Raw genomic sequence first — 23,809 nt, forward strand, 5'->3', positions numbered from 1 at the left:
CGTGCGGTTCTAGGCGCTTCAGTCTGGAACCGCGTGACCGCTACGGTCGCAGGTTCGAATCCTGCCTCGGGCATGGATGTGTGTGTGATGTCCTTAGGTTGGTTAGGTTTAATTAGTTCTAAGTTCTAGGGGACTGATGACCTCAGACGTTAAGTCCCATAGTGCTCAGAGCCATTTGAACCATTTTTTGAATACCCAAACAATGCCGGGTTTGTCAGCGAGTTCTGTACAAAAACTTTCCACAAGATGATATCTGTGCCCAAAAGCAAGTAGTGACTTTGATGCAGTCTGTCAAAAACCAAAATACATGCCAGATCGTCAAACACATGTCATGAGATTACGTCTCCGTAAACGCAACATGATTTCTAGTAGGGGGAAAAAAATTCCTATGCCATCGACTCCATATGCAATGCTTCTGCAGCGTCTTGCAATGCTTTTTTTACAGGAAAGCGTCCGATTTTTCTTTGTAAGTGCTCTATTTTACAATATTGCTAAAGTTTTGACAGTATCATTACTCACTTCATTGTAATCGCCTGGATTTCAAAAGGCTACGCACAATTTCTCAAATGTTCAAATGTGTGTGAGTTCCTAAGGGACCAAACCGCTGAGGTAATCGGTCCCTAGACTTACACACTACTTAAACTAACTTAAACTTTTGCTAAGAACAACACACACACCCATGCCCGAGGGAGGACTCGAACCTCCGGCGGGAGGGATCGCGCAATCAGTGACATGGCGCCTCTAACCGCACGGCCACAATTTCTCATTTAGGAACCTTCCAGTAATAGGTGTTCCTGCAGTCGAGAATACAGCTCATCGAAAATTTCGACGGGCTCAAAATAGAAAATAAAACAAACGGTCATCGTTTTTTTCTTAATCAGATAAAACCAACACAGTGTGGAAACATCAATGGCTTTGTTGCAAGCTTCTGTAGCATATCACTGCGCACGTCACATATAGCACACGGGAAATATCGTCTGAATTTTGGTATAATGCTCTTGTTTACATTTTGTGCAAACTTTAAAAATGCACGTAATTGTCCTACTTTTACTATTTACTCATTGGTAACAGCACTGCCGAATAATTTCTGCTGCTACGGATGTAAATCGAAATACGAGGGAGGAGGAACAACTATACATTTCAAGCGTGAGTAGCACAAAGTCGTATGATCTGCAATGAAATCCAAATGAGTTTCTGATGTTGTTCTTGTCAGTAAAGAATGGACAAATCTAGTAAACGTGGTAGATCAATCTTAATCATTACAGGGTGTCCATAAAGCCCCTGTATCGTCTAGAAAAACCATTACATTGGAAAATACTTGCGTCAAAGCATCGCGATTTGTTGAAAAACGTTTAGCAGGTCAATCTCGGAGTTTCTTTTCTGTTCTGTCACTATTTCGAAGTGAACCCCACTCGTCGCTCTTGGAACATCCAGGCGATATTTGAGTTCTGCCCATGTAGAGGTCAGCACTGCAGCACCAACAGTTGCGACTGCTTCATTGATTCCTGCACGAAATATGGCAACGTCATCGGCTGTGTCGTGTACCCGCCGTCCTTGACGTAACACCACAAAAAGAGATCTAAGTGCTTGACACTGGAAGAGCGTGCGGTCCGTGCGATAAGACGATCACGATCCATCTCCCTCTCACCCGGAGAAGCAAGTGCCATTACCCGACTTCCCAGAAACGTCGCTCGGTGGAAGAGGAGCTAAAACAAGCGAACACATATCTCGGCTTATCCGCAGAGATTCGACCGTTTCTGGGGAAACGAGCGTCAAAAGTTTCCGACATATTTAAATCGCTTCTAGCGCGCAACACGTTGACCGCAACTGGTTCAATAGTGGCTAGTGTCTCGTTCTCTCACTTCTGCGTCCCATGTTCAAAACCCGACAAGTGCCATGGTTCAAATGGCTCTGAGCACTATGGGATTTAACATCTGTGGTCATCAGTCCCCTAGACTTAGAACTACTTAAACCTAACTAACCTAAGGACATCACACACATCCATGCCCGAGGCAGGATTCGAACCTGCGACCGGAGCAGTCACGCGGTTCCAGACTGAAGCGCCTTTAACCGCACGGCCACACCGGCCGGCGGCAAGTGTTTTTATTTTATTTTATTCATTTATCTACCAATGACCATAGAAGGATGGTACAAGAATATTTCTTATAAAGTTAGGGGACACAAGGCGTTATATTAATTGTGAAATTGCAACTGTGTTTTATAACACACTGAAGCTCCAAAGAAAGTTATTGAGGCATGCGTATTCAAATACAGAGATATGTAAACAGGCAGAATACGGCGCTGCGGTCGGCAACGCCTATATAAGACAACAAGTGTCTGCCGCAGTTGTTAGATCGGTTACTGCTGCTGCAATGGCAGGTTATCAAGATTTAAGTGATCTTGAACGGGGTGCTATAGTTGCCACTCGAGCGATGGGACACAGCATCTCCGAGGTAGCGATGAAGTGGGGATTTTCCCGTACGACCATTTCACGATTGTACCGTAAATATCAGGAATCCGGAAAAACATCAAATCTCCGACACAGCTGCGGCCGGAAAAAGATCCTGCAAGGACGGGACCAACGACGAATGAAGAGAACGTGACAGAAGTGCAACTCTTCCACAAACTACTGCAGATTTAAATGCTGGGCCATCAACAAGTGCCAGCCTGCGAACCATTCAACGAAACGTCATAGATATGTGCTTTCGGAGCCGAAGGCCCTCTCGTGTACCCTTGATGACTGCACGACGCCAAGCTTTACGCCTCGCCTAGCCCGTCAACACCGACTTTGGACTACTGATGAGTGGAAGCATGTTGCCTGGTCGGACGAGTCTCGTTTCTAATTGTATCGAGCTGATGGACGTGTACGGGTATGGAGACAACCTCACGGACCTATGGACCCTGCACGTCAACAGAGGACTGTTCAGGCTGGTGGAGGCTCTGTAATGGTGTTGGGCTTGCGCAGTTAGAGTAAAATGGGACCCCTGATACCTCTAGATACGACTCTGGCAGGTGACGTAAGCATCACTTGCATCTATTCATGTCCATTGTGCATTTCGACGGACGTAGAAAATTCCAGCAGGACAATGCGACACCCCACACGTCCAGAGTTGCTACAGAGTGGATCCAGGCACACTCCTCTGAGTTTAAACACTTCCGCTGGCCACCAAACTGTTGCAATGTGATGTTCAAAACAGATCTCCACCCCCTCGTACTCTTACGGATTTATGGACAGCGCTGCAGGATTCATGGTGTCAGTTTTCTGCATCACTGCTTCAGACATTAGTCGAGGCCATGCCACGTCGTGTTGCGGCACATCTGCGTCCTCTGGGGTCCTACACAATATTAGGCAGGTGTATCAGTGTCCTTGACTCTTTAGTGTATGTGTGTGTATGATATTTTCTGTGGTTACAATCTTCTTAAATTCTCATATTCTTATATTTCATTCTTATATCAATTCTTAATTCTTATAGTTTATACTTATGTTTATTCTTCAGGAAGATTTGGTGCGTTCCCTTGCATGATACCAATCGACCAGACATTCGAAACATAGAAATTCCGAACACCACGAGCATTGCGTGAACACAGGTTCGCCACAGTGACATTTCTTCGTATGAATCTCACTAGGGAAGGAATCGTCGTTGACATTGCTTAAGACTTCATGCGTTGGCAACAATTTGGCGACAAACCACGCATAACGGTTCACTTTTCTGGTAACTGGCGCTTGCAGTTGATTATGAATCACGTTACACCAGAGGAATTTCACCGAAAAACAACTTCAATTAATTTTTCCATTCATTTATTTTTTTTACCTCATTCACCAGACATATGTGTAGATAACTGAAAAACAAAATTAAAAATGATAATCGGGTTTCGAACACGGGGCGCAGAAGTATAAATCTGCGACTCAACCCACTGTGGCACTGGGCACTGATTTGGCTGGACCGTTTGCTCACTGAAAGGCATATAAAGTATCTCGAAAACTTTAACCGTCGTTTTCTCAATTCCGGTCGAATACCTACGGATAACCTGAAGCAGGTGTTCGCTTATTTTGAGCCCTCTTCGACTGAGCGAAGTTTCTGGGAAATCGGGTGATGGCACTTGTCGTGTTCTCGTCAGGAAAGAAATATGTCGTTCAGCACATTCTGCAGGCCCAAACTCCAATGTCGCGCTGCATCGTCATGCTGGTAGATGGTGGTTGGCTGCACCGCTTTGATCTGTGGTAGGAGGAACAGTTCGACATTGTACAGGTAAACATTTCGCGTTATGTTCCGTTCAGGCTACCACGGATGTGTTCACGCGTGTTCTGTGGGTTTTTGGAGCTCGAAATGCTAACGTTTTGGCGTCCACATGTCCAGAAATGTGGAACGCTGTTGCTTCATCTCACTGTCAGCCATATGGAAACCAGCATGGAACGCGTGAATGCATAGTGCAGAGGACGATCGTGTGGCTGTAATGTTTCGACCAATTTCACTTTTGTACGCAAAAAGGCGTAACCGCTTGTGTAGCATTTTATGGAGAGTTATTCCTGCTTCCTGCAATTCGCGCGAAGTACGATGAATTTACTTGGGGAGTTGCACTGAAATGCAGCTTCACCCTGTCAACACATTATTGAGACACAAGGGGACGTCCACTTCGAAGAAAGTATTTGACAGTGCCTGTCTTTTTTCAACCATCTCACTGTACTTGGTTTTGCTGGTGGTGCCCTCCCACACTGTCGTCGATACTTTCACAGGACCGTTGTCATACACTGCGCCTTCTCCTGATTTGTCACCATTTTAGCGCATTCCAAGACAAATCGGAAGGAAAGGACAAAGGAAAAAGTTTGAGAGCTGCCAAACTTTTTCCAACAGACTCCCATTCTCTATCTCTAATAAACTAAACTCCGCCCGAACAGGCCATGAAGGCCCAACGGCACCGACCGGCCGCCATGTCATCCTCAGTCCACAGGCGTCACCCGATGCGGATATGGAGGGGCATGTGGTCAGCACACCGCTCTCCCGGCCGCATGTCAGTTTCCGAGACCGTAGCCACTACTTCCCAGTCAAGTACCTCCTCAGTTTGCCTCACAAGGGCTGAGAGCACCACGCTTGCCAACAGCTCTCGGCAGACCTGATGGTCACCCATCCAAGTGCTAGCCCAGCCCGACAGCGCTTAACTTCGGTGATGTGGTGGGAACTGGTGTTACCACTGCGGCAAGGCCGTTGGCCTGTCTCTAACAAACTGATGGAAAAAATTGCAACAGCAAAAAATAATTGATGCAGAGCAATGAAATTTCGAGAACACTTGTGTCTAGGTAACATATGTTAGTGATTAACATTGGGAGATCAAAGTTAAGTGCGAGATAAGCCATTGCAAATGTGAAATGCTGGTACATTAATAACCGGTGTAAACCGCCAAAAGGTTGGATGCAAGCATGCGAACGTGCATGTGTTGTGTTGTACAGGTGCCGGATGTCAGTTTTTGGGATGGTGTTCCACGCCTGCTTTACTCGGTCGATTATCACAGGTTACTGCTGCTGGAGTTGTAGTCTGATGATGTCTCATGTATGCTCGACTGGAGACAGGCCTGGTGATCGAACAGGCCAAGGAAACATGACTACAACAGCGGAATATGGGTGAGCGTTATCCTGTTGGAAAACATGCCCTGGAGTGCTGTTCATGAGTGGCAACACAACAGGTCGAATCGCGAGATGGACGTACAAATTTGCAGTCGAGGTCATGGGATAACCACGAGAGTGGTCCTGCTGTTGTATGAAATCGTACCGCAGACCATAACTCCAGGTGTGGCTCCAGTGTGTCAAGCAAGTTGCAGGCCTCTTAACTGGCCTTCTTCTAGCCAACACACGGACATCATTGGCTCCGACACAGAACCGGGTTTCATCAGCAAACACAACAGACCTCCATCCTGCTCTCCAAACAGCTCTCGCTCCATACTACTGAAATCGCAAATGACGGTGGTTCGGGGTCAGTGGAATGCACGCTACAGGACGTTTGGCTCGGAGCTGTCCTTGAAGTAACCGATTTGTAACAATTCGTTGTGTCACTGTGGTGCCAACTGCAGGCGCAGTACCATCTGCCAGAGGCAGGCAGTGCCACGTGGTCGTCCGGAGCCCGAAACTCTCGTAATCACTGCTGCCAGCAATCACGTACAGAGCCTACGTTCCTGCTACGTCTTTCTGCAATATCGCAGAAGGAACCTCCAACTTCTTCTAGCGGTATTACACGACCTCGTTCGAACTCAGTGACGTCGTGATAATGGCGTCTTTGTCGCCTTACGGGCATTCTTAACTAACATCAGCTCACCATGCCCAACCTCAGAGGTCACTAACCATCACGACCGTTACAGCGTGTATTTAAAATAAACCTGATTTATATCCTCATGGCGGCGCTACGGGCGCCATTCTTATGCGGCTGGTGCGAAATTTCAAAAATCAAATGTGTGTGAAATCTTATGGGACTCAACTGCTAAGGTCATCAGTCTCTAACCTTACACACTACTTAACCTAAACTATCATAAGGGCAAACACACACACCCATGCCCGAGGGAGGACTCGAACCTCCGCCGGGACCAGCCGCACAGTCCATGACTTCAGCGCCCTAGACCGCTCGGCTAATCCCGCACGGCTGCGAAATTTCTATAGACATCATCTTTCAAACGTAGAAACACGCCTACCAACCCTCATTCGTGTCGCACATCTCCTTCTTAGATTTTTTCCCGTCACTTTAGTTTCCAAGTAATGATTTTTGAAATGATGGTGGAACCTCATGGATAACCTGCCCTATATTTTCTCTATTTGTGTACAAGTAAACGAATTCTAAGCTGTGTATTGCAGCTGATTAAAACTCGAACAACAAAAGCAATTGTAGACATTAATATAATGAATACACATTTATTTCACAGCGCAGAAAGACTGAATTTTTCAAAGGAAGCTACTTTGCACGAATAACGGTGTAAGATTCCCTTGAAAACCACACCGGTCCTACATTTATCCATCCTGAATCGAATAGAAGCTGTTTTTAATGCCAACGGTTTAGGCATGGTAATGCTTTGCATTTTTGGTGTTTCAATATTTTATTTTTGGCAGCTGCTTTCTAAGTTTTTGCGAGCTGATTGCCGTGTAGTTTGTTCGATTTGCTCTAATAGTTCATTAGTCATCTTAACTTAAAAGTTTTGTGTGCACCGAAAAATGAATCTGCCTAGCGAACATTTCTGGGCTGACTTTTTGAGATTTTAACGCCTAACCAATGTGAATATTGGATTAAAAATGCATTTGGCGAAGAAGCCCCATCTGAGGCAAAATTTAGAATTGGTAATGAGACTCAAAAGAGACAGGAGGCCCATCCAAGGCAAAATTTAGGAATGGTACAGAGACTCAAAAGAGACAGGTTTTCCTTAGTGGTGAATTTCATGAAGAACACCCAAGAACTGCTATTACTGACGAAAATATTGTCGCTGTTCGAGCAATGCTTCACGGAAATAGACGGACATGTCACGAATTTATTCGGGCGACATTGGGCATTGGTATGAGTCAGATCCAGACCATTTTACATCAACTATTAGATGCGAGTAAACTTTATTGTGGTCGACGGATTCCATGTAAACCGATTCCTGATGAAAAACTACGACGCACTGATTGATGCAGAAAAACTCTGGAGAAAAAGCGGCATTAAAAATTTGGTTTGGAATATCGCTACTATGATGAATGTTAGTTATTGTTATCATCCTAAAGAGAAAAGTCAATAGGCTCATATGGTCTTTCAAAGAGATCCTAAGGTTACAAAAATGTGACTAATCTGCAGTACTAGCAACAAGGTGGATGATAGTTTTTTTTCTCTAAAATGCTACTACAGCATTTGAAGATAGATGTACAATTACTGCCGATTGGTGCATACATATTGGTTTATCACAAATTTTTGAAAAAAGTTTTTGCAATATGGGTACAAGGAAATACAACTTCCCATAACAGCAACGCATCGTGCCATACAGCAAAACCGACAGCTGAGTATCTAGATGCCCTAAAGGTCAGCACCATGGTCCTTCTACCATAAAGCCCTGACCTACACTATGTGATCAAAAGTATCCGGACACCTGGCCGAAAATGACTTACAAGTTTGTGGCGCCCTCCATAGGTAATGCTGGAATTCAGTACGGTGTTGGTCCACCCTTAGACTTGATGACAGCTTTAACTCTCACAGGCCGCGCCGGATTAGCCGAGTGGTCTAAGGCGCTGCAGTCATGGACTGTGCAGCTGGTACCGACGGAGGTTCGACTCCTCCCTCGGACATGGGTGTGTATATTGGTCCTTAGGATAATTTAGGTTAAGTAGTGTGTAAGGTTAGGGACTGATGACCTTAGCAGTTAAGTCCCATAAGATTTCACACACATTTGAACATTTTTGAACACTCTCACAGGCATACGTTCAATCAGGTGCTGGAAAGTTTCTTGCGGAATGGCAGCCCATTCTTCATGGAGTTCTGCACTGAGGACAGGTATCTATGTCGGTCGGTGAGGCCTGGCATGACGTCGGCGTTCCAAAACATCCCAAAGGTGTTCTATAGGATTCAGGTCAGGACTCTGTGCAAGCCACTCCATTACAGTGATGTTACTGTCGTGTAACCACTCCGCCACAGGCCGTGCGCTATGAACAGGTGCTCAATCGTGTCGAAAGATGCAACCGCCATCCCCGAACTGCTCGTCAACAGTGGGAAGCAAGAAGGTGTTTAAACCATCAGTGTAGGCCTGTGCTGCGATAGTACCACGCAAAACAACAACGGATGCAAGCCCCCACCACGAAAAACACGATATAAGCTTCCTTCGTCTTTGGAGATTATATGGGTTAGTTAATGATTATTATGTTGTAGTTGACCGTGTATATCGAGACTTCGTTCATTGATAAATGCAATGGTGTGGTACTGACTGATGGAGACGCATTAAGAACTGGTAAAATTTAATTTATTTCCTTTATCACACTGCACAAACATAAACACACTATTATTCAAACTGTATGCCACTACTATTAAACAAAGAGATAAATCCTTCGCTACGCAACCACCTTTGGCTCACGCAGCCTACACCTTCCACAGCCTCTCAACAACTGCCTCTGCTTGCGACTCCTGGCACCACAGGGCATCCAAAGAACAACCACTTACAGATACTACACACCAGTACCCTCACAACGACCACACCATAACACCACCGCCCCCGAATATTACTGTTGACACTACACACACTGGCAGATGACGTTCACCGAGCATTCGCCATACCCACACCCAGCTAGCGGATCGCCACATTTTTACCGTGATTCGTCACTCCACACAACGTTTTTCCACTGTTCGATTATACAATGTTTACACTCCTCACATAAAGCAAGGCGTCGTTTGGCATTTATCGGCGTGATGTGTGGCTTATGAGCAGCCGCTCGACCATGAAGTCCATGTTTTCTCACCTCCTTCCTGTCATAGTACTTACAGTGGATCCTGACGCAGCTTGGAATTCCTGTTTGATGGTCTGGAGAGATGCCTGCCTATTACACATTACGACCCTCTTCAATTGTCTGCGTTCTCTGTCAGTCTACAGACGAGGTCGGCCTGTATGCTTTTGTGCTGAACGTGTCCCTTCACGTTTCCACTTCACTATCACATTGGAAGCAGTGGACCTAGGGATGTTTAGGAGAGTGGATATCTCGCGTACAGAAGTATGATGCAAGTGACACGCAATCACCAGACCACGTCCAAAGTCAGTGAGTTCCCTGGAGCGCCCCATTCTGCTCTCTCACGATGTCTAATGACTACTGAGGTCGCTGATATGGAGTTACCTGGCAGTAGGTGGCAGCACAATGCACCTAATATGAAAAACGTATATTTTTGGGGTGTCCGGATACTTTTGATCAAATAGTGTAGCACCTTGTAATTATTGGTGTTCCCAAAAATTAAAAACAAAATTCCTGGAAAAACTTTTTCATAATCAGATGAAGCAGTGGAACATTGTAAAAACCAGGTTTTAATCAGATGAAGCAGTGGAACATTGTAAAAACCAGGTTTCTGAAGGAGGAGTGGCATAATTTCTTTAAGGGCTATTTCCACCGAAAGCAAAAAGGTATTGGTGCTAAATGGAGATTTTTTAAAATAAAATTATTCAAATGTTTTAACAACTAATCCTTGTTACATTTCGCAAAAAAATTCATCGATACCCACATTTGGAGCTTTTGCTAGTGAATCTTTCATAGCACGTAGAACTTGCCATATAATTGTTCTTATGCCTTATCTAGATCTATAAAGTACGACCAAACATTTTGCTTGTTTTCTCGAGGCTCCTAAATTCCTGCCTTACTGCACGAATAGCATCAGTGGTTTCCTTTCCTCCTGTGAATCCAAACTGACTACATCATTCATTTCTGCTATTATCTTTTCGGTGTGTTCATTAGACATTCTATGTATTGCTTTATTAGGTTCTTCCATTCGTTGTTTAACTCCTCTGCACGAAACGCAAACAGTACGCTATAGTCAGGAAAATGAAGGTGGTGCACATACGTTTCATTAACAAACATTCCAATGCATCGATGCAACATAAATGCTATTAAAAGCTCAATACAGTACTTCCACAAAGAGTGAGGTGGTCAGGACATAACTGTCAAGAGAATGATTGGTACATGGACTGAAGAAGTTGTTTGCTGGATTGCGAGAGCTGAGTACAGACCAGGATGACAGGGAGGTATGTGGTAAGTGGTTCAGTAACGATGACTAAGATATGGTCATAATTTTTTTCTCAGTTTAAGGACACGAGAAGTTCCTCTAGGACTGCTGAGAATGACTAATCTGATAACTCATCCTGATTTCTCTTTCAATTATGCGTTCTAGGCGCTTCAGTCTGGAACCGTGCTGCTGCTACGGTCACAGGTTCGAATCCTGCCTCGGGCATGGATGTGTGTGATGTCCTTAGGTTAGTTAGGTTTAGGTAGTTCTAAGTTCTAGGGGACTGATGACATCAGATGTTAAGTGCCATAGTGCTCAGAGCCATTTGAACCATTTTTTCAATTCTGCATTTCTCACTATCCTGGTGTAGTCTAATAGAACCTGTAGCACTGATGTGTACTAACAATGAAAATCTGAAATTATGTGACATGTTTTATTAAAATCAAATTCAGCCAAAATTCACTCCTGAAAATTTTCCTACATCCTGTTTTTATTCTGCAGCTGGCAGAGCTGCTCACAAACATTCTGAGCGAGTCCGAAGACCGAGGAAAATCGAGGACGCAGCAACCGAGGCAGCCTCCCAGAGTCGACGTCATGTCAACTGGCAAACCACCCGAAATCCACAAGTTCCGCCCACAACTAGAAGACGATCTGAAGAGTGTCCTCAAGCTCAAACCACGACAGCCGCAACTCAATGCTACCGTCCACCTGCCTCCGCTGCAAACTGCAAAGGTGCCTGCGAATGACGCTGAAGAGGACTTGAAACACATTCTTCCGACTCTCGAGGAGACACTTGGCTGTATTTTGGAAGACAGTGAGGCTGAGGTATTTACCTCGACCAACCGGCCGGCACTACCACCATTACATCCGACAATGACGGACAGCAAGCAACCGCCGCACACGACGGAGGTGCCACTGACCGATGCTGCAGAGGACTTGAAAAACATTCTTCCATCTCTCGAGGAGGTACTCGGTGGCATTTTGAAGGACAGTGAGGCTAAAGTACCTACCACAACCGGTCACTCAGTGATACCACCAGCACGTACAACAATGACAGACAGCAAACAACTGCCGCAAACAACAGAGGTGCCACCGACTGATGCTGATGAGGATTTGAAACACATTCTTCCGACTCTCGAGGAGGCACTCGGCAGCATCTTGAAAGACAGTGACGTCAAGGTACCTACCACAACCAGTTGGTCAGTGATACCACCGGCAAGTCCAACAATTACAGACAACAAACAACCACCGCAAACGACAAAGGTGCCACCGACTCATGCCGAAGATGACTTCAAACACATTCTTCTAGCTCTTGAGGAGGCAGTTGGCAGCATCCTGAAGGATAGTGAGGCTGGAATATCCAGCACAACCAATCAGTCAGTGATACCATCAGCACATCAGGCAACAACTGACAGCAAACGACTGCTGCAGACAACAGAGGTGCCGCTGACTAGTGCCGAAGAGGACTTGAAACACGTCCTTCCAGCTCTCGAGGAGGCACTTGGCACCATCTTGAAGGACAGTGTGGTCAAAGTACCTACCACGACAAGCCGGCCATTGTTACCACCTTTATCTCCGACCACAACAGACAAAAGACAACACTTTTCAGCAGTCCGGCCCCAGCCAGAGGACACCGTCCGACCCATTCTGGAGAAAACTCTGTTGGAGCAGGAAGCAACTGCTCAACAGCAAACTTCTCCACCATTTGTCTGGCACCACAGACCAGTGAAAAAAAAAGGATTACTGTTTCGATAACTTCCTGCCAGAGTAGGAGTGAATGTTCAGGGATATTTTGCATACCCATAAATCCAATCATAGTGCCACATTCCCTTACACAACTGATGCTATGAGCTCTACGAAGACGCCTATCTTTTCTGTGTCAGAACCCACAGAACAGTGACTGTTCTCCCAAGATGACCTCGTAGTTACTTACATGTTCCACAGTGCAATCAGTCTGTCTTCAGATAAGGAGCTTCTCTTCCAGGCAGTTAAACCTATCTTGCAGGATGTGCTCAATACCCAAAATTTGCACCAAACAAACAGTAGGCACAGTTGTGAAACGTTAGAGTGACACTGGCTAACACTGTGAACCAGATAGCTACTGTCAGATGGGGTTAAGCTGACAGAAAAGTTAAAATGGTTTGAGATTTTAAAAAATTCTCAAGCCCAATGATTGGTAGAAGGGGAGATTATTTTATTTTGAAGTGAACACATCGTGGTTCATTGTAAAGTGAACACATTATTTGTGTATGTTCACAAAGCAAATTTGTGGTCGCATTTTCTTGTTCTTAACCTTTCTTTGTATGTTACTCTGAAATTCGTATTAAAATTTAGTCATCATGTCAGATTTATTTTTCAATTATTGATAAGTTTCAGAACAACTGAGGTGCTGAGAACCATAAGGACCTTCATTGATTTTAAGATTGTAGCGTGTATGCATGCTCCTGGAATTTGTAGCTCTTATGGTGAACCTCCTTCATCTATATCTGTAATCCCACACTTTGTATATTAACACCCACAAAAAAGCTGTCTCGCCAATTTCTCAGATATTCATTTCCATATGGCCCAAAGCACAAAGCATAATGTTGTTGTTCTGCCCTGTTCAATTGTTATTTATGGTTGACAACATAATTTAGCATCTACATCATGTAAGCAAGAGTAATGCTTCATAATTAGAGGTATATTGGCAATTTTATCTGAACCTCAAGCCACAGCATGTGCTTAATGAATATTATGATAGTGAGGACCATGAAGGTTGGAATAGGTCATCATAATGTGTGTGTAGTGTTTTTCTGTCTGTACTTTATGTTCTGATTTTAGTTTCACATGAATTAATTACAAACTTAGCAACTGTCAAAAGATACTGTTGTCAGTAGCCTATATCTGGAAAATTTGCTAATTAACATTAATAGCAAATATATTCTTAAATATTAATTAATATTTCATAACAAAGTGGTTACATTATTTTTTTCATACGCAGTAGTTGATGAGTCTGTTAAAAAAAATTTCAGGCCTATGAGACTTCTCAGTTGTCTACAAAATTTGATTTTCACAAACATGTTTTTCCCAAAACTTTTGTTTCTGTGATTTGGGTCCTTATTGTTCTCAGTGCCTCAATAAAAGTCACCCTAGTCACAAACAATTATTACATAACAGATTATCAGTCAAATTACAGTGTTGGTGAAGTTCACAGATGCAATAAGTATTTTAAATTTTTAATTTGTTACAGCAAACAGTGATAAAGACCATATGTTTTATTACTACAGCTCAACACACATGCTCTGAAAGAAAAACCAATATATTAATTTTATTGGTTTTATAAATATTTAGACTTAAAGTCCAAAACCAGTCAACTCATCCCATTTGATGGAGTGAAGATATTTTTTTAAGAAAGGACCATTTTTCAATAAAAATGAATCTAACTGATGTATTGTCAAAACTTTTCTTATTTCACTCCTTACACTCACGCTATTATGTTTTTCAAATCTTTGAGCGGAGTAAAAACACAGCTCACTAGAATTTACACAATGGATTTCTGTTTGAATTTTCACAGCAAAATGAAGATTGGGAAATGGGCATATGGCCTATCAAACTGGCCAGAGTGAGGTCTATTTTTGCACAAAAAAGTTTGAAAGTAATCAGCATAATAAAGAAAAACTTAATTATTGATTTGAGGGAAAACTGAAATAGCTAAAGTATTAAAAAATATCCAATTGCAGCATAAATTGAAACTCTTCCACTTTCTCTTCATTATATTCTCATAATAATAATAGAACACCAATCAATATTTATATATTTCATGCTTTCCGAACAAAACTTGAAAATAAAATAAAACTGAAAAAGTCAAATATTTTGTGGAAGGAATAAAACAGGTCAGAGACACAAATAACGCGCCTTTCGATGAATGAAATCTTGTACACCAAACAAGGTGATGATTGAGAAATGAAAGTCCAATGTTTAACTTAGAATTTTAAGGATTACTGGAGGAAATTTTTCTGGTAGAATTTCACTCCTTGGAGTGGCGGACCGATAGCTAATATTAACAAGGGTGCTGCTCCAGAAAATTTTGAGGCTTGATTTAAAAACTGTGTAAATGGAAATAAACATTGTCCTCACTCATCCAGCCCTGTCCCTGTTTCCATTCCAGCACTACACAGCCCTCTATTCAATCAACGCGCCCAGTCTTTTTACTTCTCTCCTTTTGCGCTACTGCCCCCCCCCCCTCCTCTCCCTCCCACTCGTGTTCTGTCGAACATCCTAACTGCACCTAGCTGCCCTAACCACTCTCCACCTCATCCCTGCACACACCGCAGCAGCACTTCACCAACCCCCACCCCTAGCCTGCTATCCCTCCCCCTCCCCCCCCCCAGCCTCCTCCGTAGCCCCACCCAGCTGTTTCGCGTGTGTGTGTATGTGTGTGTGTGTGTGTGTGTGTGAGAGAGATTTATTTTTGACAAAAACCTTGTTGGCTTAAAGCTTATTTGGAGACAGTCTTTTTGTTGTGGCTTTTTGCGACTCAGCATCTCTGCTATAAGGTGAGTAGCAACTATCCTTTTCATAATATTGTTACATTCAGTCCTGGATTTTACATTTATTCAGAATGTTAATAAAATCCTAGAAGAACAAAGTCAAATATCCTGCACTTACTTTAACCCAATTTTTTGCAGTTCAAGCTTGATCTGTTCATTTACAAAGGAAATCCATTCTTCTTGTTTTAATTGGCACAAGAAGATCGATAATTTTCTCAATGATCTCTGGATGACATCTGAGGAAATTTTTCTCCATTGAAAGCACTGCAACCGCATTTATACTTCGTGAACTCGTGGTGCTTTTTAGAAACGTTTTTATTCTTTTCAGTGATGGGTAGCAGAATTTGCCTCCGTTGTATTTCTAGGAACTGTCAAGAGGATTTTTAGCAGTTTTGTACCGTATTTACTCGAATCTAAGCCGCACTTTTTCCGGTTTTTGTAATCCAAAAAACCGCCTGCGGCTTAGAATCGACTGCAAAGCAAATGGAAGTTCTGAAAAATGTTGGTAGGTGCCACTACAACTAACTTCTACTGTCGAATATATGTAGCGCTACACAGGCATGCTTTGTAGGCACAAAGATAAATACTGGCGCCAAAACCTCTGCGTCAGTAAATAAATTAAAAAGAAAAAGAAAGGTGGAAGACGAGCTTTTTTTCTCCGCCCCGAGTTTCGACCACTGCATTTTCATACATTATCCAACGAAGTAAATACAAATTCCGTATTGTTCATCTTCGAATGTAGCAGAATTTCAATGTACTACGAAAATCCGACTAGCAAGACTGTTTAGGATGTTTGTCAATATGGCCAACTCTACGTTCTGAATTTTTTCCTACCTGTGAGAAGAGATGGTTGCTAATAGGAACCTGATGAAATGTGAATCACATGCAGTATTCTCTTCACCATAACAATAATACGAATATAAACATTTTGCCATGTATTCTTTCGTGTCATGTTTATATTCGTATTATTCTTATGCCTAATAGTGATACAGTCAGAAATGAAGCACGGCAACTGACTAGATTTTTAAATCTAAGATGACTCTAATTTCTGTGCAGAATTTGATGTACTAAAGAAGCGGCCGCAAAGATTTTCAAACGGAGAAAAATTTTCGCCTAACTCTCGTTCAGAACATGTTCTATCATACGCAGTCTATTATTTGGTTCTTGTTGATCATTATCAAAGAAAGCAGCAGTGTAAGTAACAACAGATAGCAGTCTCTTGCCATTGTTTCGCTAATGAGACGATTCCTCTCTCTTCTTTTAATTGTAAGCGGCGGTAGCGCGCACAAAAGTAAGCCGTGCTGCGAGCGGCGTCAGGCCGTAAACACGCACTATCAGAATGCGACAAACAATGAATGAAACAGTACAGTAATGCATTTTCAGCTTAGAGTGACGTGAACACCTGTAACAAAGAAAACAGCACTTACCAGATCAAAGCAAAATAAGCAATCGATTCAAACCAGACGGAGCACGTGAAAAAGGAAGGGTACTCGTATAAATACGGACGGAGCGCCTGACGCATAGCAATGGCTACCTGGTAAAGCTTAACTCCTAAGCTTACGACTCGAACCAAACTACTGTAGCTGTATCGTCATCCATTCGACCTAAATTGTGTCTCATATTACAATGGACCAACTTTGTTTCGATAAGGAGGTGCGGCCTAAAACTTTTCTCTCCCCTTGAATTTCGAGTCGCAAATTTCAGGTGCGGCTTAGATTCAGGAAACTTTTTTTTTTTTCCTTTATTTCGAGTCTCATTTTTCAGGTGCGGCTTAGATTCGAGTGCGGCTTGGATTCGAGTAAATACGGTAATTTACTAAGGAACATTGTGTAGATTTCCCTTTTTTTGTTTGTTTACTATAAGTTTGAGCACTTCAATTACTTAACAATATTCACGAATATCAGACCTACAATATACTTTTAATTCAGTTTCATGCTCTCGTTTGTCAGTTGTGAGGTACACTTCACTGGTTACTAGTCTCTCTCTTGTGTAGGATACTCACTCTCAAAGCTAGCAACTACAACGTGTTTAGTGGAAGAATATCTGTCAATTATGCCAACACATGTTTAATCACACAGGTTCTTACATTCTACCATGACTGGCTTATGAGGATTCTCACAGTACTTCGAGCTTCTTAATTCTAAAGTAGCAGTTTTGAATATTGTGATATATTCATTAACTTTACACAAACTAATTTCTCAAGATTGCCTTTACTTGTAAATTATTTCACAACGAGGCATAATCTTATGAAAAAGCTCTAACCATAACTTGAAACTGCCATCATCCAGGTAGGCCTACTTTAAAATTCCTATTGTTCTGCAATGGTTTTATCCGCATTTGATGTTTATTGAATATTAGTAAGGCTCTTTTTTCAAGATCGAGGATTTTCATGAACCCTTTTTGTGCTCTGCAAGTCGAAGTTCCACCTTGTAGAACATGTGCAGGGAATTCTGATGTTCATGTGCTTCTTGAGAGTGGACACACATTGTGGTTATCTTCAGAAGTATACTGAAGTAACCAGGATGTTAGAGAAACACATTCTTGGGTTTCGTATAATACTGTATCTCTCATTATTAAGTTGGTGTGCATAACAATGAACCAAATGTGCATATTATAAACAGCTTTTGTTTTTGCTCGAACTCCTGCTGTTTTGGCTTTTCATGACATTTGAACCATAAAATGTGGGAGCTATGAGTTTTTGTCCATTTCCTTGGGGGATAACATCCTATTATTCTGAAATACATTTTGATATGCCATCTGCAAATGAAGAATCCCCAAAAATGCTCGTTAGTGACATAAGGACACCATTGAGCAGTGCTGGCTTGTGTGTAGGTGCTGTGGAACTGCAGCATGCGTGTCTCCACTTGATGTTATCAATAACATTTAATAAAATGAGTCCTTTTCACTTTAATTCCTTTTTTTTTCTGTATTTGTTCCTTAAAGCTAAAAGTCAGTAGCCATCCCAAGTTTATGAAAAAATAAAAATACATGCTGTGCATAATTTCATGTATCATTCAAAGGTGTGATATATGTTTCTCTAACGTATTTTATTCCTTAATTTTAGATAAATCATTTCATAAAACATTTGACCAGTTTTTCTTTTATTCTGTTTTTCATATATTTTTTTTGCAAGTGGCTTCCTCCAGTCTTTGAGGTTCTATTTCCTGTATGTTATCAGATATAATGGTTACACCATTAGCTCCGAGATTCCACAATGGTAGTTATAAATGTCCTTGCAGATAGAAAATTCATTACAACACTAAAGAATAAGAGACTATACATACTTCCCTGATGGACAACCACAATAGAATCAGAGCTCCTTTGACACCCCCCCCCCACCACCACCACCACAAGACTTATGACAGAAGTTTGGACACTGCTGTAAATGTCCGTAATGAGTCATGTATGGTACTCCAGGTCATGATGTTTACAGAGAGCTTGCCATGTTACTGTCTATGGTGAGACCTGAGTTTCTCCTGGCGTATACAACTTTCAAATAACTTCCGGGAATTCAGCCAGGTAACACTTTCAGCGACCGCCGATATTTCGGCGGGAGAACACCCCGCCATTTTCAAGGCAAACTGCAACGGACAGGCGGCGTGCATGCAAATTTAATACCTCGGTTCTGCGACAGAAGCAGGAAAGATAACACACACACTGAACACTAGTGCCACCAAAGATGACCAAAGTCAGAGCTATCGATAGTGAGACTATGAATTCACAGGTGAGGCAGCACTGACTCTGTTCCTCTGTTTTTTGACAAGGGAGAGAGCCGGATTCCAAACAGAGTTTAAACAGAAACCTCCATCCCTGTTAACGAGGTTGCTCGCTAGTTTAATCTCAACTGCCTCCTTAATGACACTGTCCCAATAGCTGGACGTGCATGCCAATATCTCGGTGTTATTATATAACATGGGGTGACCAGTATCCAAGCAATGTTCGGCAATAGCAGATCTATTTGGCTGCTGTAATCGTGTGTGCCGTTTATGCTCAGTACATCTGTCCTCCACGGTCCTGATAGTTTGACCAATATATGCCATACCGCAGCTACAGGGAATACGATACACACCTGCCTTACGCAATCCAAGATCATCCTTAACGGAACTCAAAAGTGCTCTAGTTCCGTTAAGGATGATCTTGGATTGCGTAAGGCAGGTGTGTATCGTATTCCCTGTAGCTGCGGTATGGCATATATTGGTCAAACTATCAGGACCGTGGAGGACAGATGTACTGAGCATAAACGGCACACACGATTACAGCAGCCAAATAGATCTGCTATTGCCGAACATTGCTTGGATACTGGTCACCCCATGTTATATAATAACACCGAGATATTGGCATGCACGTCCAGCTATTGGGACAGTGTCATTAAGGAGGCAGTTGAGATTAAACTAGCGAGCAACCTCGTTAACAGGGATGGAGGTTTCTGTTTAAACTCTGTTTGGAATCCGGCTCTCTCCCTTGTCAAAAAACAGAGGAACAGAGTCAGTGCTGCCTCACCTGTGAATTCATAGTCTCACTATCGATAGCTCTGACTTTGGTCATCTTTGGTGGCACTAGTGTTCAGTGTGTGTGTTATCTTTCCTGCTTCTGTCGCAGAACCGAGGTATTAAATTTGCATGCACGCCGCCTGTCCGTTGCAGTTTGCCTTGAAAATGGCGGGGTGTTCTCCCGCCGAAATATCGGCGGTCGCTGAAAGTGTTACCTGGCTGAATTCCCGGAAGTTATTTGAATACTGTCTATGGTGCTCGGCCAAAAGCCTTTTCCATATCTAGAAAGAGCAAACCATGAATTTGCTTGCTTTCGCGAGATGTCTGCATTCCTAGTCTTTTTGTGTGAGTAGCATTCATGGTTCCTTTTTCTGCTGAGAATTAAAACTAACTTCACTGTTCATTTTTGCAATTATCCATTTGACATGTTCATTAGACGTTCTACATATCACTTTATTACTTTCTTCCACTTGTTAAATTCCCCTGCACAACATGCAAACAGTAGTGTCATCAGCAAAACAAATCCTTTGCACATATACCTTTAACACACATTCCCAGTGTAGTCATTTGAATGAAACACATCCAACATAAATACTATGAAAAGCTATATACACTACTTCCACAAAAGATGATGTGGTCAGGACATAGAGCCAAGAGAATGAATAGCACATGGACTGAAGAGGATTTGCTGGACTGCAAGAGCTGGGTAAGGACAGATGCGACAATCTCGTGGGAGGTACGTGCTAAGTGCTTCACTTACATGCATTTAGATGTATTCATTATTTTTTTTCTGAGTTTAAGGACACGAAAAGTTCCTCTACCTCATTTCTGTTTCAATTCTGATATTCTCCCTACTCTGCTGGGGCTAATGGAACTTGTAGCGATGATGTATATTAGCAATGAAAATCTAAAACTGTGTGACGTTACAGCCATTTCGCTGTTTTAACAACTCGATTATCAAAATAAAATTCCATTAGAATTCACTCCTGAAACAATTTTTGTTAACATATTTGGAATAAGAGTTATATAAATAAAATGATAATGAAAACTCAGTCTTGATAATAAAATAGAAGATAATTTGATTAGTGGTAGCCAGTTTCAATCTATACACAACACCTTCACACTATATCACACCTCTGAAAATATAACAAAGCTTTTTTAGAGGGAAATCCAGGTTTTTTGGATCATTATCTTGCTGCAAGACAAACCCTTTCCCTATCAGATGCAAATCAGATGTCTTGGCACGTCACTGGAAAATGACAAGATAATCCTTTTGGTTAATTTTCCCATGTACTTTCACCAAATCTTCAACTTTATTTCTTCGAAAAGATGCCCTATACCATCACAGCACCCCCTCCATGCTTCAAAGTTATAATTACACACTGACAATTCAAGCATTCATTGGGTAAACAGTATACTAATTACCGGCATTTACTTCCAAATATTTCGAAATTGGATTCATCAGTGAATAAGATTCTTTCCCAATCCCCTGCTGTTAAATGTTGGTGTGTCATAGCTCCAAAAAGCCTTTTGTTCTGGTTAACATGGTGCAACAATGGTTTGCTGCTGCTACATAACCCTGGAGTTTGTTTTCTGCTGGGTGCCATCCCACTCTTGACTCACTCATTGGTCTATCCCACATTGTGTTTCATTCTGCAGTCTATGTTTACTGTTCACTACCAAATACTTTTCCTGGCATTATGACATTTTCCTGGGTGCTCCTAAATGAGGACGATCATTGTATGAGCCTGTATCTCTATGCAAGTGTACGGTCTTGAGAAATCTGCTGTAGGAAATCTTCAATTTCTTTGATATTTGTCAGACACAATTGCTGTCTTGGTGCAAATAGATGATCTTTACCCATGAATCATACGGAATTTGGCACTTTGGGTCCATTTTCAGTTACTTTCGCTGCATGTGTTACCTTCTTTCATGGCATCTTCATACAAACAGAACTATAACTGAACAGATATATAAATAACGTATCTTACGGAATCCTGTCATCTGCTGGTGTTACACGGCATGTTTGAGAGAACAAGTGAAGTTAATTCTATGTACTCTGAGCAACATCACTATGTATGTGTAGGTACGAAACTGCAGCATTATTAATCGTTGCTTGAGCATACTATTCTATGTTCTAACCAGTAACTCAAATAGATCACTCCCATCTTGCTCTGCTGCAGTACATAACACATGTTTCCAAACATATGGAGGGTAGTGTACGTTATGTTACCATCGAGTATTTCCTCACTGGAGACTTCTGCGATCATGCGCTAGATGGTAGGTGAAGCTTCATCTTTATAACTCTAGCATACAGTTGAGTCCACTCAGTGCCTCCACGGATTACTAAAGGGTATAAATATTTTTATTTTATTGTCATTTATATTGTCTTTTCTGTATTGTTTGTGTGTTTAATAGTTCCCGATTTCCTTCTAAGAAAATTTATGTTAAATTTTTGGAGATGCCTTACAGTCTGAAGACGATCTGTATAGATTCAAACTGGTCCCAACTAATATATTATCTTCTATTTTGCAATCAAGAACGACTTCATCACTATCATTCCTGAAAAATTTACTACATCCTGTTTTTGTTCTGCAGCTGGCAGAGGTGCTCAAAAGCATTTTGAATGAATCTGAAGTCCAAAGACAATCGACAACGCAGCGACCGAGGCAGCCTCCCAGTGTCGACCTCGTGTCACGGAAACCGCCTGTGGACTCGACTAGCGACACAGCCAAATTCCAAGACTTCCTCCCACAACTAAAAGAGGCTCTAAAAGGTGTCCTCACTAAGCACGAATCGGCAGAGCTGCAACCACCGAGTACTGTCCACATGCCTCTGCTGAAAACCCCGAGGGTACCTCCGAGTCACACCGAAAAGGACTTGAAACACATTCTTCTGACTCTTGAGGAGACTCTGAGCAGCATCTTGAAGAACAGTGAGAGCAAAATATCTGGCACGACCAGCAATCCAGCACTACAACCAGGACATCCGACAACAACAGATAGCAGGCGAACGCCTCAAACTCTGAAGGGGCTACCAACTGAAACCAAACAGGACTTGGAACACATTCTTCCGACTCTCGAGGAGGCACTCGGCAGCATCTTGGAGGGCAGTGAGGCCAAGATACTCAGTACGACAAGCCATCCAGCACTATCACCAGTACGTCGGACACCAACAGACAGCACAGAACACTTTGTAGCAATCCTGCCACAGTTAGAGGATACGATTCGATCCATTCTGGAGGAAGCAGCATCGGAGCAGGAAGCAGCTGCCAAACAGCACACATCCCCAGTACCGGCCTGGCAATACAGGCCCCCGACGACAAAGGACAGCAGTTTCGTCAAATTTGTACCGGAGTTGAAGAGAGTTTTTGGGGACATTCTGAGTAGCCACAAATCTAATCAAAATTCCACATTCCCTAACACAACTGTTCTTAAGGGCACTATGGAAACCCCTATCAATGTGTCATTGTCCACAGAACAGCATCCACCCTCCTAAAGTAAGATCATAGTGTCAGACAATCCATCTTCAGATTCTGAGCCCCTGTTCCAGGCTGTTAAATTTACATTGCAGGATGTGCCACTTGCCAGGAATTGGGGTACAACAAACCACGGGCATTGCTGTGAAATGCAAAGTGTGACACTGGCATTGTAAACGACAAATGTCTGATGGTTACGTGTTAAGTAAGAACCATTTTTTGACAGTCTCCTCCATTCCAGAATGGACCTTCTGTTCTGCATCGCCTTGTATGCTGTTATGAAACTTATTGCTGCAATAAAACTGTGTACCAGACTGGGGCTTGAAACCCAGAACCTTGTCTTTTGCATGCCATGCTCTTAACAAACTGAGCTACCTAGGTGCAACTCGTGTTCACATCTGTAGTTCTGACAGTACAGTCCCCCTAGCCTACTTTGTGGAACTAGTAATCCTGCAAAATGGGCTGCTGCAGGGAAGTAGCTTAGCCACAGATTTGGGGATTGCTTTCATTATGGATTTTGCTCTGCAGTCGGGTGTGCACTGCGTGGCAGATTAAACCTGCTTGCCCAGATGGGACTCCAAACTGAGACTTTTTGACTTTTACATGCAAATCCCCAAA

At 42.6% G+C, this 23,809-nt stretch overlaps 1 protein-coding gene and 1 pseudogene across 1 annotated transcript in view; one reads left to right on the forward strand and one right to left on the reverse strand.

Annotated features, from left to right (window-relative positions):
• LOC126210635 (mucin-2-like) overlaps window positions 1–13,039 on the forward strand; it is a 72,440-nt gene extending 59,401 nt beyond the window's left edge. Inside the window, exon 3 of the mRNA XM_049939952.1 lies at window positions 11,196–13,039. Coding sequence (XP_049795909.1) covers window positions 11,196–12,449 — 1,254 coding nt within the window. The 3' untranslated portion in view covers window positions 12,450–13,039. The remainder of the gene's footprint in view (window positions 1–11,195) is intronic.
• Window positions 13,040–15,377: 2,338 nt separating this feature from the next.
• On the reverse strand, window positions 15,378–17,684 carry LOC126209799 (uncharacterized; annotated as a pseudogene).
• Window positions 17,685–23,809: the final 6,125 nt, after the last annotated feature.

Source organism: Schistocerca nitens, chromosome 10, assembly GCF_023898315.1.
Source record: "Schistocerca nitens isolate TAMUIC-IGC-003100 chromosome 10, iqSchNite1.1, whole genome shotgun sequence".
Taxonomy (NCBI): Eukaryota; Metazoa; Arthropoda; class Insecta; order Orthoptera; family Acrididae; genus Schistocerca; species Schistocerca nitens.